This window comes from Solea senegalensis, linkage group LG9 (assembly GCF_019176455.1).
Source record: "Solea senegalensis isolate Sse05_10M linkage group LG9, IFAPA_SoseM_1, whole genome shotgun sequence".
Taxonomy (NCBI): Eukaryota; Metazoa; Chordata; class Actinopteri; order Pleuronectiformes; family Soleidae; genus Solea; species Solea senegalensis.
In genome coordinates, this window is record NC_058029.1 from 8,281,185 (window position 1) to 8,299,635 (window position 18,451).

The 18,451-nt window shown below is 42.6% G+C and overlaps 1 protein-coding gene across 3 annotated transcripts in view; it reads left to right on the forward strand.

The window, feature by feature from the left end:
- The window catches only part of LOC122774411 (low-density lipoprotein receptor class A domain-containing protein 4-like), a 183,753-nt gene extending 166,586 nt beyond the window's left edge, over positions 1-17,167 (forward strand). For 2 of the 3 annotated variants that reach the window (XM_044033652.1, XM_044033654.1), the window contains 3 exons: positions 9,520-9,674; positions 12,383-12,433; positions 15,950-17,167. In XM_044033652.1, the coding sequence (XP_043889587.1) occupies positions 9,520-9,674; positions 12,383-12,433; positions 15,950-16,534 (791 nt within the window). In that variant the 3' untranslated portion in view covers positions 16,535-17,167. The remainder of the gene's footprint in view (positions 1-9,519; positions 9,675-12,382; positions 12,434-15,949) is intronic. The other variant, XM_044033653.1, reaches the window with a different exon arrangement.
- The last annotated feature ends 1,284 nt before the right edge of the window (positions 17,168-18,451 follow it).

Sequence of the window (18,451 nt, forward strand, 5' to 3'; positions counted from 1 at the left end):
ATTCTTTAGACTTATAATCCTAAACAGCTGGATGCTGTAGTTCATAGCAGATGTTTGTCAAGCAGGAGGAAAATGGTGTACTGGGGCCATGTGCAGCTGCACATTAATACACATATTGTTCTTTGAGTGTTTGCGGCGGCATGATGTTACTGGTCTGCAAATATGATGCTATTGTGTATAGTACATCATATCAGTATCAGCTGCAGCCATCTGTGTGCCTCTAAGTCTTAATTTTAGCCAGTGTAGCCTTGGGTTGTGTGTGTGGGCTGTTGGCTAATTTCTGCACCAATGCTGTCACAACAGCCCTCTGCCATGTGTGTCCTCTGACTGTTGTTGAGGAGGATAGTGGCAATGATGATGAAGATTATGAGGTTACATGTTAGCGATAAAACTAACGAGGCCCATTGTTGCCAAAGCTGTGTCTAAGTTCCAGTGTGTAAAATGTAGGTAAAATTATTTCCATTTGGCAGAAATGTATCATTTATTTTGTTTGCATATGAATACTCGCACTGTGCCTTAAACATTGCACACCTTGGACACCCCTGACTGTCTTAAAGAGCAGTTTGTAAAAATGTCAGACTCACCCCCCTTTCTTAATTTCATCAGGGACTTACAGTGACCTTTGCATATAAGACATGATGTCAGTATTCTCATTTTGCATAGTAAGCTTTGACTTCAAAAATGTGAAATGCCTGCTTTGGCTGGGTTGTCCCTTCAGCCTGCTGTAGACACAAGATTGCAGCTTCCATAAAGCAAGGTGTTTGCCTGAAGTACATAAAATAGGCACATTTTAAGGTTATGAAGATCAAGTAAGTTTTTAAGCATATACATCTATACAAACATACTTGTGGGTAATTTTTTGCCAGAAAGCCCGTTAATACATGCTAACGGGCTCATGCATTGCCCCTCACTGTCCACCTCAGTGTTTACATCATTTGGGCACAGCTCAAGTGGGCACTACATCCTCCTCACAGAAGTGTATTTTACATATTTTTTGAGTTGATTAATTGCTCTGCTATCCACACACACACACACACACACACACAGCCATCCCCTTAAAGACACTGTATTGACTTTTATTCATATGGGCAGCCCAAATGAACCGTAACCAGTTAATGCCTATCCCTAACTTCAATCTAACCACAATTCAAAACTTTACCCTAAACTTAATCAGTTCCCACAGAAATTATGTTCGGCTTCATTGGGACCAGGTTTTGGGCCCATTGAGGACTACCGCTCCTGACAAGGTCATTGTTTATGCCAGAAAAGATCCCAAACAGGTAACTAATACAAGTACACACACACAGTGGTCAGACACAGTTGAAGCTTTGAGCAACATGCAAGGCCAGCCAGACTGAACTCTGATCACCACAACACCCCCACACAGGCACTCACACAGGCACTCACACACTGACCCCATCTGACCCCAGCAACACCCCCCCCACACACACACACACTCATCACACCCTCCAGTCTTGTTCAGTCACTCAGAGACAGACTGAGAGAGTAGTCTGTCTAGCTCTATAGCAGGGTGGTAGACGTGGGGGTGTGGGGGGGGGTGTCTAGACGCTATCCTGTCTGTCTGGCTCTAGTAATGTACACACGCACACACCTGAGACACAGCAGCGTGTGTTTGTGTGAAGTGACATGTTGAGCCATCCATCCAGCCGTGATCTCACAGACCTTTAGCACCACTCCCCTGAGCTGCTGTTCATGATCATTACAAGCCAGGAATATTGATATATTTAGACTAGATTATCATATTCATGGTCTGTTATCACAGAATCCTGTGTTTTTTCATATCTCTGTTCATGTTTTATTTATGCTGATGGAGAAGATATAGCATAGTCAGTCCTTTCGAGGGGCTCAATTGGAGATTTATGGCTGGCTCAGCGTTGAATCTCATTGTTATCACTTACCTCAGCAATTATGAGAATCAGGCTATGTTCAGAGAAACTGAGGGAGGGAGAGCAGCTACCACGCAAATATACAAGTTCTCGGAAGAAACACCTCCGATGAACCATAAATAGAATGAAACCTGTGATCAGCCGACCACATCCTGCCGACACTGCTGCAGCTGCAGCCTGTTGATATGTCATTACTTCACTAATGGAACTAAACTCAATTTCATTTCACGTTTAGCAATGTACCAAATGTAAAGCACAAAATTATTAAATATCCTTAACTATGACAAGCAAAAGAGGCTCATAAGTAAGCTTTTTGATAGGCCTCGCTTGTCAGGTGGATGATTATCTTCTCAAAATGTGGATTTTTTTAATGTTCTAAGAGCTTTGATTTTAACTGATTTAAAGTGGGAACTTAGCTATTTTCCTCACTATGCTGTGATGAGTACAATATTCGGTCTCTGCTGCTAACTGCGAGAAACAGTTGTCCCCTGTCTGTCTCCAACAAATGGGAACATGCGTTGTGCAGAGTTGCATCATATGGAGATTTGCAGTCTAAAAGTTGTATTACTTTCTGTGGTGAAGCACAGATGAGGCCATTGTGTCGTGTGAGTGAGAAAAGAAGGGACAGGGAGAGAGAGAGAGAGATATGGACATAAAGACAGAGGAGGGAGAGTGGAGAAAAGAAACAGAGCTGTAATTGTTTGCTCTCTTGGTGCCCTCAGTCGCCATAGCTGATACCTACTGCTTGCTGTGTCTCACACACTCGCACTGTGGTTGAGTGTGGGTGACACAGTTGCTGCCAGGCAGATACGTCTAGATGCAACAGTGCAGAGAGGTAGAGCGTGTGCGAGGATGTGTGTTCCTCATCATTTTCTCTATGCTTACGTATCCTCAGTCTGTGTGTCCCTTCATTATTGAACCTCTCTGTCATACTCACTAAGAGTAACTGTCTTTTTAAGTGTGTGTTTGTCTGTGTATTCACTTTCTCTTCTTGTCTCGTTTCTCTCACTCTGTGTGTTTCTGCTTTTTGTGTGTGTGTGTGTGTGTGCACAAGCGCGTGTGTGCCAGCCAGGTCACTGCCATGGTGCCACAGCAGCTCCGGGCCTTGTTGATCACGGCACCGTGCCCATGAGTTGCCATAGCAACGACAGTGGCAGCAGACAGGGCTGTGTGTCTGTGTGTCAAAGGAGGACTCTGTGTGTGTGTGTGTGTCTGTGTGGGGGCCCAGTGTGGTGGGCAGCAGGCTGTGAACTCAGCAAGCGTCTAGCTGGGCTCAAGCTCTCTGGGCAGCAGGAGAAAGACGAGCAAGTCGGAGCAAAGAAAGCCTGGCTTATTTTAGTCTTTGTGGATGTCATTATATTTTATACATGTACTATATTTCACTTTTATGAATGTTCATTCAAACAGGAAAGCCCATTGTTTGATTGCCAGGAACTTGCAGACTGAAGCAGCGACACAGCACCTGCAACTCTTCCTCCCGTCAGTCATGGAGGAAGAAGGGCATTTCATAGTAAAGAACACATTTGATTGTCAGGTGTGACCGTGACAATGGTTAGGTTATTTCCTTTTCATGACTGAGATGTAGCTCTGCTGTGCAGCAGGAAAGCGGAAATGACTGTAGCGGAAAAAAGCCAGCTGGAGGCTTTATTGAGCTCAGCCTGGCTAGGTTAAATAATAAAAAACACACACACCTCACTTGCTGCCTCCACATTTTTCCCAGTTTTTCGGTGAACACCTAAATCTGAGTTATTTCAATGAAGATTCCACTGTCATTTCCCGCTTTCTGCTGTCATGTCATGTCCCAGAGCTGAGTCTGGTCTGGCTTCTCTTTACTGACTGCTACAGAGATCCTATAAACTGCTGCTTTGTCTGTGGGACCATGTGCTGCTTGGCTGCTAAATAGGACTCATAACAGTTGAAGCTTTGTCACCTTAGTCTTAGTCTTGTGGGAGAAGCTCTTATACTGGTATACTGAGCTACAGCCATACTACTACATTTGGCATCTTCCAACCAAACTGCATCCAGGCGAATGCTTCTTCTCGGAATCTGCATCCGTACTAAACCATGTGACCATTCAGGTACACTGTGCAACAGAGTACAGGTGAATGCAGTGTTGTAATGTAACCAAGTACAAATACATTGTTAGTTTACTTAAGTACAAAATTCACGTATCTGTACTTTACTTTATTTGTATATCTAGCAGCTTTTACTTTTACTACTCTACATTTCCCCTAACTATCTTTGTTACGCATTACTACCAAATAAAATCAGAAGAAGCAGAGTTGGTAATGGTACTTATGTACTTATATAGCGCTTTTCTAGTCTTGATGACCGGCTTTACACTATAGTTTTGCCATTCACACATCTTTAATACCCATTCACACACTTCAGCGTGGGATTAAGTGTCTTGCTCAAGGACACATATAGACGAGCAGAGCCAGGAATTTAATGCACAACCGTCCTGTTGAAAGACAACTCGCCCTACCACTGAGCTACCATTGCTCAATCCTACACACTTTTTTAATACTCTTACTTCTAAAACTTCAGTACATTTTATATCAGACAGTTGCTTTGTGATACTTAAGTACAGTAAATGTCATATACTTTAAGACTTTTACTTAAGGTGACTTCATTTTCTGGTAAGATACTTTTACTCAAGTATCCCTTTTAAGTACTTTATACAAGACTGGGTGAAAGTAGGAAGCTCATTCTGAAACCTGAAACTTTTTTTATGGAGCTTTTCATTCACAGCTGATAGCAGATATTCCTGACTGATAAGAATCAAGAGGATAACAGTGCCATTGTTTTCTAAGTTCTCCGTATCTGTCAGACGAAAATGCTGCCCATGAGAATTTTTTAAATGAAAACAGAACCAACAGCATTTTCAAATGCAACTATTTCGGTGGCTCAAAAACACTGTGGTATTGTGTATTGCAGGTATATCGGGACCAGATTGAAGAGAAGGATTGTGTGGATGTAGTAGTTTAGTAGTGCTGTGTGGAATACCGGTTCATACTACACAAAAGGTTCATATATATATATATGGCACAACAAAATACTGTTCGATGGGGGACCCTTTTCACTGCTGCACCAGCCATGCTAAAGGCTTAACTGAAGAAGAAACTGACACACTCAGTTTCATCCCAGTATGAGCACACAGAGTCTCTTTCCCACTGGGGTATTCACTCATGCATTAACAGAAAAAAAAAAAAAAAAGAAAAGTTGTATATCGTGAAAGTTTGAAAAATACCGTGATTATTTTTTGGGATGTAGCCTAAATTTGCAAGCAGCCTGGGAGCCGTTCCCTCCGCTCTCTGGCTACACTGTCAGCATACATCTGCTCTAAGACCTGAATAATGCAACGTGTTCTTGTAGTTTTGGACAAATAATGCTCCTTTGTGCAAACTAAACTAGCCAAGCCTTCTTTTTTCTTGCACACATATAAGGTCATCCGGGCTCAAATGTTAGGTTTATTGAGCAATAACAATGTTAGAGGCCCCAGCTGAGTGTGTGTCTCTTCAGATAGCCATTAGCCTGATTTTCATATCGGAGCCAAACGGGGTGAGTCTGTATGCCTTCATTAGCCACAGAAGTGAGATTTCCACTGCATTAATTGTTGCTAGTAGAGATGAATTTGCCGAAGCTACAGAACAAGTTGTTCCAAGTTATACAAAGCTATGCACTGAAAAAGTGTGGCTGTGCTATATAGAGGCAGACAACTCTGCCCATGTTTAAGCTGAGTGTGTGTGTAGTTCAGTGCTGATATTGTTTTTAAATGGCTACAGTCTGCATGTGGTAATACATGATAGACTGTTAAGTACTGACAGATGTAAGTAAGTGTACTTAAAAAAAAAAAGAAGATGTAAACAAGATCGTTTTTGTTGGTGTGTTTCCTTATTGCAACAAAAAAAAAATCCTCTCACTCTCCCCCAGTGATAAAGTAAGTAATTGTTGGTCTGGATAATTTCTTGTGGAACACCCTGTCTCTAACAGGTACATGAGTCATCATTGAAAAAGTCATGTATGTCACATGTGTGACTGAGAGCTCACACAGTGCTGTGCTCTGTGAGCGACTGCTGCTTTGTGTCAGCTTGTCTGCTCTGTGTCTGACAGCTTCTTTTCACCGGCAGGTCAGCTGAACTGTCTGACCTCCCACTGGCCTCTATCGCGTACACACACACACCCCCCCCACATGCGAAGGTCAAAGGGTCATGAAAGGGTGTGTGTTATGTGTGTGCTGTCTCTACACTGTTTACTCTCTCTGTGTGCTTGTCTTTTTGGCTGCTGTGATTGCTGTTTGTGTCTGATGGTGCCAGGTATCTGACCTCAGCGCTTGTCAGATCTGAACTGGAGTACAAGTCTGTCCGTGAAACCGAGGTTTCAAGTCCAGCTGTGTAACTTTGTTACCCACCATTCTTCCTCTCTTCCAATTTGAAGTTGCCTTAGAAATAAGAAGCCATTCTTAAATATTGTTGCCATTTTTGTTGCACCTAAAAAAAAAGTACTCATTCAGTCATCTTTTACCCATCGGCATCCTTTTGAAAAAACCCAATATGAACCCCCTGATCAGTCACTTTTATGTGATTTGAATAAACCTGATGGCCCTCTCCTCACTTCAGCAGAAAAGAAAGCAATGGAACAGCTGTCCTGCACTGCAAAGTATCCAGGCTACTGAGGGAATAAGGGTACTGCAGATACCAGACCAATATTGTTTTGACAAGTGGATTAGTGTTGTAATAACATCAGACTGGTGCTGGTAATGCTGACGGCCAGCACACACTGTTCTCCAGGCTGTGCTGGAGTCTGTACACTGTGTTCTGGAGTCTCTGAACTTGGATGGATTCTGGGGTTCAGAGAGGATAGGCCTCTCCTCTCCCTTGATTTTTTTCTCTTTCATTTAATATCTCCTCCTCCTCCCTACACTTCATTCCTACCCTCTCAACTCCCTCCCCTGGCTTCCTTCCTTCCTGACTTTCAGAGGAGGGAGAGCCACTAGCCGTAGCCACTGTACTTTTATTTTGCTACAAAACTCATCCCCGCCCATACTTCAGAGAAGAGCTTTGAGCCCAGCATCTGGTTTGTGTGGCTTTAACAAACAGCAGAAGGCCAAAGTATGTGGTATTTATCCGTCAGGCTTACAGAAGGATGACTTGGTTTCCCAGAATGCTGTTCTTTCAGTGAAGTACTCCCTCAGTCCCCACCCTGTGGCTGCTGTGGTAAGCACACAGGTCCAGGCTGGTCATGGCTGAACTGAGATGTTCAACATTGTTCCAACACACGTCTGCTCATCTGGGACCAGAACCCAGCCCGATAAAGGACACGTTAAGTCCGACAACCAACTTCGATACATGGGTTTTAAAAAGATGTAGATGTACGGAGTGAAAAACGGAGTGAAAAAAGTAATTATTGGTTTCCAAATGCTGCTTCCTTGAAAGTAACTTTACCTCAGTCCTCTCCCTTGTGGCTTGTTAGGTGGGTTTGGCCTTACAAGTCTGCTGCACTGTTTTTTTTTCTTCTTCTTCCAGCTCCACACCACTTCCTTCAGTCTTATGTGTGGTTGATGACATTAGCAGACTTTTCGAGTTGTACTTTCACACTGGGTGACTCACATCACGATGTAGATCTTTAAGACCCGACATAAAATGTCTGATGGGATAAGTTATTTGGGTTTTTGGCCGAATAACTCTAAATTAATTGTTAAAGGGCAGTTCAGTGACAGTTATTTTGTCGGTGTTGCTTTATTATACTAATGAAGTCATTAATGTGGCGGTGGCAGTCATTTGTGTTTGAGCTTGTCTGTCGTCGTTTTGCAGCGTAAGCATTCCTCTGCTCTTCTGCGGTTAATGTCGGTTGGTTGAACTGGCTCGGGAAACGAGATTTCTTTACAATGTTTTTTTCCCCCCTCCGTGTGGTTTGTGTGAGCCCTCTTCCTCTCAGTCTTACCCCACCCGCTTTCTGTGGCTGCTGTGGTAGGACGGAGGCAGGTTTGGGTAGGTTTACTTCTCACTAACCCACTGTAATGCAGAAAAATAAGCTAAGGGGATTACAGATGCCAGGAAGACTGGGATAGGCTGGCTTTAATTGGACCGGGATTGGCCTCTCTGATAATGATAATTATTTTGTTTCTCATGAGAAGTTATTTTGGAAGAGAATTAAGTAGTAAGTGTTCCTCCTGTAATTAAAATACCATCCATCGTTTTTCCAATTTTTCGTAACTCTTTTTTGTCTTTTACCTGATTCCATCTCTCTTTTGTCAAAAAGTGTTCAGGTAGCTTGTGCAATCGTGCTTTGTGAGGAAAGTATCTGCTAGCATTAAGGCATTAGAGCTCAGAAAGCTGACTCTACATTGTGTGTTGCTCACACACACACACACACATGCACACACACACACACACACACAGGCAAGTGCACAAACGAGTGAGTGTCCAGCCATGAGTAAGAGTGTGAGTAGGGTCCAACTGGGTGCCAAGACTAGACAAGGTCAAGACTTCTGCTCAGAACAAAGTGACAACATGTGATAAGATTCTCAGACAGGGAGGAAGCAATTGAGAGAGAATGACACAAAGAGAGAGAGAGAGTGGAGCGATGAATGTATAAAGTGTGTGGGACTTGAAGACAAAGCAGAATAAGAAAAAAAAGCTAAGAATAATGGTGGGTGAGATTGGAATGCAAGAAGAAAGACTGATAGAGGCAGGAAGTGATGTGGGAAATGAGAGAGGCGGATGGAGGGACGGACCTAAAAGTAAGGAATGTTACAGAGGTGAAGGGAAAGCAATGATACAGGAGGGGTTGAAAGAGATGGCAGTGGGAAGAAAGGAAAATGAAAGGATGATTTAATGAACAAGAGGCAGGGGGGGCGAGGGAGGTCATCTTAGATCAAGTCTGGTGTGTGTTATTCAGTGTTCCCACAAAGAATCCACTTTACACTGTTAACACCACACTCTGGACACTGATATGTCCGGTGATTTTGAACACACACTTCACACATAAAGAACTGTTGGTGAACCAGACACACACATACACACACACACACACACACACAATCTGACAGACTGACTGGGCTTCTGACCTTTGCTGCCCCCTGCTGGTGTACACATGGTAGAACAGTCAGAATGGTGCTGTGGCTCTTTAAAAACTCTAAAGCTTCACTTGTGAGAGAACAGTTAAAATCATGAGGTCCGTTTAGTAGCTGCTCCACAGCTCTTGATCATATTTTCATCAATAGATGAATCCCTGTTGTCATAGCAGCGTAGAATTGTGTTGTTAAAAGGCCCAAATCCAATCAAAGTAAGAAACCAACATTGTATTGTTCATTTTATTAATTACACTAAATTTGACACCCTACCATGGGACAATAAATCATGCTATGAGAGAAAAAAGACAAATTATTCTGTAACTGTTAATTGGTTAAGCGGGAATAAAGGCGTCATATTTTCTCTTTGACCCAAAAAATTATTCATTGAGGTAACAGAAGGAAAGCTAATTCAAACCAATTCAAATGTACATGTACCTATGTACATTATTGCATTAATTTGTCTATATTGTGCCCACATCTATTGTAAATGTCATTTTCTAACCACCGCATCTCTTTTCCTTTGTTCTTCCTTTACAGCTGAACTGGAGTTTGTTCAGATTGTCATCATTATCGTGGTGATGACGGTGATGGTGGTGGTGATCATCTGCCTGCTCAACCATTACAAACTCTCAACCTGGTCTTTCATTACAAGGCAGAGCCAGGCCCGCAGGCACGACCATGCCCTGCAGCAGGTCAGTGTTTGTGAATGACACAGAAAGAAACCATTTGTATTTATGTCTTCCAGCTTCTAACTATTGTCTGCATCCATGTCGGGAACATTTTGATCTAAACTGATTGTAAGTGAAAGGAAAAAAAAACAGTGTGTGCATTTGTGTTCACTTTGACAGTACAAGTCTTCCTTTCTGAAGTGGGACAAACAGAGTTGACCAGTTTGTTCCCAGTGAAGCATCATGGATTAAACAAAGTGTTTAAAACCCCCCAGTTTTCTCCTAGTCAAGGTCTCCGTCTTGGTTCACTGAGGTAGCAGATTTGCTCCAGTCTGTTAGGTGATTGTTGAATTGGTTTCTTCAGAGCCAGGTTCCATCAGACCTTGATGTTTAATTCACTACACGGCTGTCTAGACAGCGCTGCCCCCATACCGGCACGGCGACACTTCGGGACAAACACATACATAATCACTTTGATAAACACACACTGCCAGATTGCACCCACGTGAAGTGCGTGCAACTGCAAAGGGATAAAAAAAAAAAACAACAACCCTCTTCTGACTTTGTCACTTCACTGGAAAATTTGTCACTAACCACCTTAACAAATTTGAATTATTTATAAAAAGAATTTGATTTAAAATCTTGAAAAATACAACAACGTTCTTTGCTCTGAGCTTGTCAGCAGGAGAAGCAACACACACACACACACACACACATACACGGACACCACAACAGGTGAACGTTGCTGTTCGTCAGTGTTTGCACAGAATATAAATGTAAACACTCTGATATCAAACCTCCTGTTGGAGAAACATGTAGAGGAACATGTTTGGTCGTACTTTAGCGACAGACTGCACACAAACAGGTACTGTTTTTCCTCTGTAATTCAGTTCCTAATCTTTTGGAATTTTAAATAAAGAGGCAAAGCTTCTGTACTTGTTATTGTGGAGCAGGTGCAGTTACTTATGAGTGAACAGGAAAACCACTGATAAAGTGAGCTGACGTTTTTTTTTGAGGAGGTGTCATGCTAACTGTGGCTTCTTTAGTCCATATTTTCTAACATACATAATGTGCCCAGAGGAGACGCTCAGCCTTTGCTTTTCACACACTTTAATGAAGGTACAGAATAATGATGCATGATGCATTATTGGTGTGTTGATTTGTTTGTCCTCTCAATCACAATCTGACAAAGCTTGGTTGCCCAGTTACAGATTATTTAAATACAGATAATAACCTCACATTTCCTCTTTTTTAATCTCTTCTCTGTACCGCCCAGTCACAGCAAAAACAAATTACACAGTAGCAGACATCGTAGGCTCATGTGATTCATGTAGCTGATCCATCATTCACATGCATTGATTTTTAATGGGGAACAGTAAGCATTACCTGCAGCCGCTATTTTTAATAACTCGTAAAAACTTCTTCTGGACATTGAAAACTGACGACTGATATTTAAAACATGGACTTTGTAGAGTTGAATTATTAACCGATTTGAATGAAACATTACCAGAGGTCGCTCCGTCCTCTGTGATACCTGGTGTCACATGTCGCAATCTTTTAAATATCAATATTAATACTGAACTGTCCCTTTCTAAAATAAATGTAGTGGTGTAGTACTTCTTTAGCAGTCCATTAGTCATTTATGTTCATTATACTGATTTATATTGGAAATACCTGCGCACTTGTACAATAGAGCTGAAAAATTAATCGATTTCAGAAAGAAAAAAAAGAACTGTCAAGTATGCAGCTTGGGATATGCCTTATGCAGCATACCTGACCAAGGATTTATACTTTTTTATGTATTCTTGGTGGTTTCAGTAACGGTAATTCATATCTTAAAGTTGTTGGCCTTGCATTTGATAGTTTTATGTAATCTCATGTGGTTCTGCTTCATCGTGTTTTAAATCTCTTACAGTGTGAGTGTTGAACTGAATCTTAACTTATAAAGAAGATAGAAACATTGCTAATCATATCTGTCAAAATAAAAACATGCACTTTGCAATTTGTACAGTGAAGAATTCATAAACAAAAAGTCAGGCATAATATGTATTTGTGTATTACTGTGATTTAGCCCTCATACACGATCACTAACTTAAGACGATATACAGAACTCATTTACTCCCCATTTAATCCACTGTGGCAGAATGAAAGCGAATAAAGTTGAGAGCTTTTGATCAGAGAACAAAAAGCTGATAAAAACCCTGATGTGGGGGAACCTGCACTGTTGTTAGACTGACCATTGGCCTTTTGCTCCTAACAGTCACCTAAATAACAGGGATTTCTCTTTTTCATCAAACATTGTCAACAGTGCCATGTGGGAAGAAAACCTCAAGTTAAATATAGACAAAGGGAAAATGCAATTATTTGGTATTTCTACTTCTTTGTTGTAGCTTTTATCTCGCTCCCCCCTTTTTTTTTTGAAGGACTGGTGCCGTCTGCCTTTTGTTGTCCTCACTCCCAGAATGAGCAGAATTTCATCTTCTGAGTGTTCTCATTAAGTTGTTATATTTTGGGTGTTTAGAGTCCGTCTTCCCTTTTTAGATAATAAAGACCAATTGTGTCGTCAGCTTAATGTGTTGCATCAAAAACCAGTCACACAACTCCGCTGTAATGATAGTTGATGCACATATATGTGAGATAACAGTCCCCTTAAATCTCAGGCATGTGAACAAACGTCTTGAAACCACCAGTGGAAATCTTACATTTTGTCCCCGTTTTGTCACAATGTATAGGACGGATGTCTGTGGCCTTCAGACAGTGGTTCGCGACAAGGTGCCTCGGAGGTAAGACCACCATCACACCGTCTTTACATCTTTTTAACCCACAAACTGCTGCAACCAGTGACAGAATGGCAGCCTAAGCTATGGAGATGTATTCATTTTTACTTTCTAAATGGATTCAGATATTTATAGAAAGTATATAAAAAAAAATTTAAAAAACAAATTTACTCCATCAAATAATTTAGCTTTAGCATTTTGAATCAATCAATTCATCCAGTGGTAGGGTAGTGGTAGTGTATAATTTAATGTACATGTCACATTTCTCACCTCCCAGTGATCCCATTGTATGACATCTTTCATTTCATGTCGTATGTTGTGTGACCTCTTCACTACAAGAAGATCCAACATGTAGGATTATCTTTTCTGCCTTTAGTTTGAAAGCTATAGTCTGTAATAATCTTTGTGTCTAGATTAGATTAGACTGGTGACTGGTCAGTTGGAGACTTTCTCGACCACTGGAGACTGGTCGAGAAAGTGCAGCCAAACGTCCCAGTCACAGACAATATCCCCATTTCCACCCAGCGGTCCTGTTCGGTTCAGTGCAGTAAGTCACAGTTATCTGTGTTTCCATTGTTAAACTCAAGAGAACCCTCACTTTCGTGCGACAGTAGTGCAGAAAAAAAACCAGCAGTGCTTTTCCGTCCAGTCCTCAACCGCCTCCTCTCTAACAAAGATTGTTTTCTTCTCGAGAAAAAAAACGGCCACATGCCAAGAAGAAAGAGCACGGAATGCAGGATGTCCTTCATTGTTGCTCTTTGTTCACTGTGTTGCACTGGTATGACGTTACGTCATTCACGTAGCAGGCGCCTATTACGTAAATAAATATGTAATGCGAATCTGGCCCTGGTGCTGTTCCAAATGGCGCCGTGGTGAGCTAAACTGCGCTGGAAACGACGATAATGACTTCCCCATTAAGGGTATAGCTTAATCAAGAGGGCCAACAGGAGAGTCTGGGATGTATGCGTTGCGAAGTGTATCCCGCTAACGCTCGCTTTTCCAGACCCGAGCTTTAAAGACATCCAGTGGAATTCCTGTCATGTCTGATTTGCTTTCAAAGGCGTAATTGCTGCTGTGTTGTAAAACTTACAAATTATGCGGCGAGTGGAAATAAAGATGACAGCTTGCTTTAAGTAGCACATTTAACTGTGTTTGACATTCAAAGCCAGTGTAGAAAGTACTGGCTATAAAGATGGCAACTAAAATGGATGGAACCGAGAGAAAGACCTGAATGATGTCTTTTGTACTTGCTCTGTAATATTAGAGATCTGTCTGTTCCCAGCTCTTCTTTGTGTCTTTGTCGGTTTCTTTTCTCACTGCTCACCATTGTGCAACAAGCTCAGTGGTGACAGGGAAACTCTTAGGGCACAAATACTCTGGCATTTTGGCTGTGTAAATATTTGATCATGCAGGAATTGAAGCTTGTATGTTGCACTGGGTGCAGCTGGCAATATACTCCAAACAAAATCACAATTTGGCAAGACTCATGAATACATAACTACAAGCGAATGCCAGTACACTCACTGTGACTGGTGATCTGTTTGTTTAACGGCATCCATGCCAGATGGAGGAGCTTACGAGTCCTGGAGAGGAAGAGACGCACTGGGAAAATGGGGAATAAAGAGTTCAAAGAACACTTGAAAACACAACTAATCATGTGATCACATGAAAACAATTGTATATCGAGGCTGCCGGTTTGGCCAGCTAGTCTGTGCACACGTTGGCAATCAAAGCAAAATTTGGCACTTTGTGTAGGCAAAAGGTCACGTTTGTACCAAAACAAACACTTTTTTCCCCCCTCTCTTTGTATTACCCTGCCAGCTTTAACCGTCATGTGTAAACAAAACTGAAGAAGATGAAGTCAGAGCTGGAAAATTGGAAGAGAGAGAGAGAGAGAGAGAAGGGTAGAAGGCAAGTAAAATGAGTCAGAGAGTAAGAGGTGCACGAGGATCATGAGAGGTTAATAAAGAAAAACAGTGCCAACGCTAAAGCACCCGGAGAGACCCGGGAGAAAAGGAAAAGGCCATGGAGAGACAAACACAGGGGGAGAAGCAGTCAATGAGTGTGGGTGGCTGATAGATGCAGTGTGTGTGTGTGTGTGTGTGTTAGTGCGTGTGGCAAAGGGGAGGGTGGACGGATTTTGGTGCATCATTAATCAGCAACACCTCCCCTGACACTGTCTAGACAGCCGTCTGAGAGCTGCCCTGCTCTGTTGCGCTCTATTCCCTCTATCAGCGATACATACACCTTTCTCTCTCTCTCTCTCCCTCCCTCCCTCCCTCCCTCCCTGTATTCGTCTGGGTCTCTGCATTTCCTTTTTTTTACTCTCTTCTCTGTTTCTTTCAGTCTTTATCTCTCTAGCTCTCCTTTCACTCTCCTTCTCTCCATGGCTCTTTCTTCTCCTCTTCACTGTCTGTGCTCCATCCTTCCCTCTCCTTATCTCAGCAGCCAGCCTTTTTAATCCTTTCACTTCCACTCTTTCTCTTTCTATATCTTAATTTCAAATGCCCTGATCCTCTATCCCCCCAGGTTGTTTTTTTCCCTCACTCTGATGGTCTCTCCATCCTGACTGGCTTTTCATTTGAGGTTGACTATTGGAGCCACAGTCACTAATTGAAATGGATTCCCTCTTATAGTGGCTGGCCACAGTAGAAACATGTTGAATGGGACAGAAATGTGAGAAATGAGGGAATGGATCATGCTATCAGCGTCTAAAGACATAATTGATGTGAAGTTCTCAGGGAAAAAGCTGCGCTCTGAAGCACTGTTTGGAATTTATTTCCTTTTTTCTTTTTACTCTTACAACAAGACGAGGCAGAATGTGAATGTGTTTTACAGAAATAAAGAGCACAAGGAAGCATTCACAAAACGTGCAAACAAAGCCATGAAAAAAATCTCTGAAGCAAAAATATGGGGGGAAAAAAGGGTGCAAAAACAAATATTGACTGTTGATCTACAGGATAAATGTTTAATGTTAAATAATCATAATAATCCCTAGTAATTAACTTTAATGTATTTGTGGCACATGGGTTGTGTGTATTGTTTTTACTCTTTTTACTCTTTTTTTAAGTTCTAAAATGGAACATTTTATGGAAAATTTTAGAACTTTTCCATAAAATGGAAAATTTTATGGAAAATTACTTTTCCATAGAGCATCTTATCATGTGGCAGTTTTATCTTCAGACACAGGTTGACGTTAATGTTTTACAAGATAAGAAAGTAAAAATATGGTGCTGGTGTATAAAATAATTGTTCTCTTTGTAGCAAATCCTTATCTCATAATCGTGGATAATTTAACCTCCATATAATCATCTGAGAAGGGAACATCACTCTTTACTGTTCAGAGTGATTTGTCAGACAGGCATTGTTACTGTTGTGTGTGTTACCAAAACAGAGATTATAGAACTGGGTCAGTACAAGTCAATTAAATGTTCTCTTTCTTTCTTGCCACCCTCATCCCTTTCTCCACCCTTCTCTCTCTCTCTCTCTCTCTCTCTCTCTCTCTCCCTCTCTCTGATTCAGGTTTTGTATGCTCCCCAGGCTAGGGATCGTTTCACTGCTCCCTCCTTCATGCAGCGTGACCGCTTCAGCCGCTTCCAGCCCACCTATCCCTACCTGCAGCACCAGATTGACCTGCCGCCCACCATATCGCTGTCAGACGGCGAGGAGCCTCCACCATATCAGGGTCCCTGCACCCTGCAGCTCCGTGACCCCGAGCAGCAGATGGAGCTCAATCGCGAGTCGGTGAGGGCGCCACCCAACCGGACCATCTACGACAGTGACTTAATCGACATGGGAGGCGGGAGTCTTGGAAGAGCTGGGGGAGGAGGGGGAGGCATGGGCGGCGGCGGCGGTCCAAGGCCGCCCAGCAGCAACTCGGGCATCAGCGCGGCCAACTCCAGCAACCACGGGCGCATGGAGGGCCCGCCGCCGGCGTACAGCGAGGTGATGGGCCACTATCCCGGCTCTGCGTTCTTTCTACACCAGCACAGCAATAACCAGAGGGTGGGGGGGCCGGGCAGCAGGACGATCCAGCAGCAGAGCCAATCAGAAAGCACAATAATACCTGCCAAGGCCAAGGACGGCCAGCCAGATGACCTGGTGTGAAGAAAAGGCCGGCAAGGCAGGTGGGGTCGCCCGCCCCAGACTGAGAACTGTCTCTCCACTTCACCGCTGATCACCAGTAAGCAGTGGACTGTCTCCCTCTCTCGCTCGCTCACTCTCTCTCTGTCTCTCTGATGTCCTCCTTCCAACACGCTCATGCACAAATAAATATCAACCTTAGCTACAAGTAAACACGGAAAGAGAGGAACCAAGAGTTGATATCAGGATGTATGCACTGCATGGAGACCTTATTTTTTTCTCTCTCCATCACATGAGAAAAAAAACATACTGCTAGCACAGATTGAAACGATTTGCTTTATTTGTTCCCTCGGGTCACGGCTCTATCTGCAGGAACTGAGGATGACAATGATGTTTTGCTTTTTCTTTTCTTTTCTTTTTTCGTTTTTTCTATTATTATTTTATTTCCCTTTTTTTTTTTTTTTGGACCGGGATCTGTGCACAAAACGAGAACTGAGCTGAGAATCAAGGACTTACAGAGAACACAACAAAACAAGAGACTCACAAACCCAAATCTTAGTGCCAAGGTTCACGAGGAAGCAAAACAAAGGGGGAAATGACTCACTCTGACACTGAAAACACAAACAAGAAAAGTTGCACTATCTTTTTGCTGTAAAAGAAGAGAGGGAAAGATGCTATGTGATGATGATAATTCAAATGTTTTTGTTTAGGTTTTTTTTTTGTTTGTTTTTTGTTTATTTACCTGGGGTTTATTTTTTTTTGTCCTTTTCATAAATGGACTGACTGAACTTTGGCTCCAAAGTTGTTTAAACAGTTGGGAGCAAAAAAAAAGAAAAGAAAAACAACCAACAACAAGTATTATAAGCTTATGTCCTTCCTTTTTTGAATACCAGAAGAAATACTTGTACCCAGCCTACAACATCTCTGTCTGCTTACACCACAGGCACAGTGAGACTTAGTAAGAGAATAACCTTTTACTGCTTCATGTGCGAGTACACTTCAGCCTCGCGGGGATGGAATCTGCCTCGTAACCAGCTGCTGGGCGCACAAAACATCTCTCACTTCCTTCGGTTGTTTGTTACATGTTTTGAGGATGGGTTTTCTTTAGCCTGAGTAAACTCTGAGAAAGATGAGGGGCTGCTCGGCAAAGACCGGCATGCTCCAAATCAACCATTCTTGGTCACCTGGTTGAGTAATCACATTAACCAAAAATGACTCGAGTCATTAATAAGATAAAACAAAACGTCCGTCCAGCAGCCTGGTTGCAGCTGATTCCCCTTTTCTCAACCCTGTCCCGACCTTTGAGCACTCGACACTTCCACTTTCCTGTTTCCTGCTTTGATGCCACCAACCCACCCCAACTGCCCCTCCTCTCACCTCTCATCCTGGCATGCACAGTGCATTCTGCCAACAGCCACACTGAAACTCGAACCCCGCCACCTTAACAATGGAAACACAAAACAACAACAAAAGAGAAGGCTTGTCTCTCCGTCTTTGTGTCTCTAAAGCCACACACAGAAAGAGGGGGAAAAAAAAGAAAAATCAACCAACATGTCACAAAGTGAAGATTCCTGTCTGCATCCGCCAACACAGCGATCAGGTTTTAAATGAAAATCGCCTGTGGTCAAAGTCTAAGGGCTAAGGGAGGGTCCTTTTTTTGTAAAAGAAAAAGAAAAAAACTTTTTTGAAAATCTAGCCATTTTCTCTGCTCATCGTTGCCTTCTCCTCTGCTCTTGCGCTTTCTCTGTGTCTTGCGCTCCCTTTTTCTCGAACCCCACCCCCTCAACGCCCTCCACCCCCAGAAAACTGCTTCATAACGGTGTTAAAACGCTGCTCATCGTCCCCTTCTTTTTCATCCATGTGCAGAAAAAGTGCGTGCAAATGATGCAGAGTCCGCCAAGCCCTTTAAAGTGGAGACTGGAGTGGAGAACTTGTTTGGCA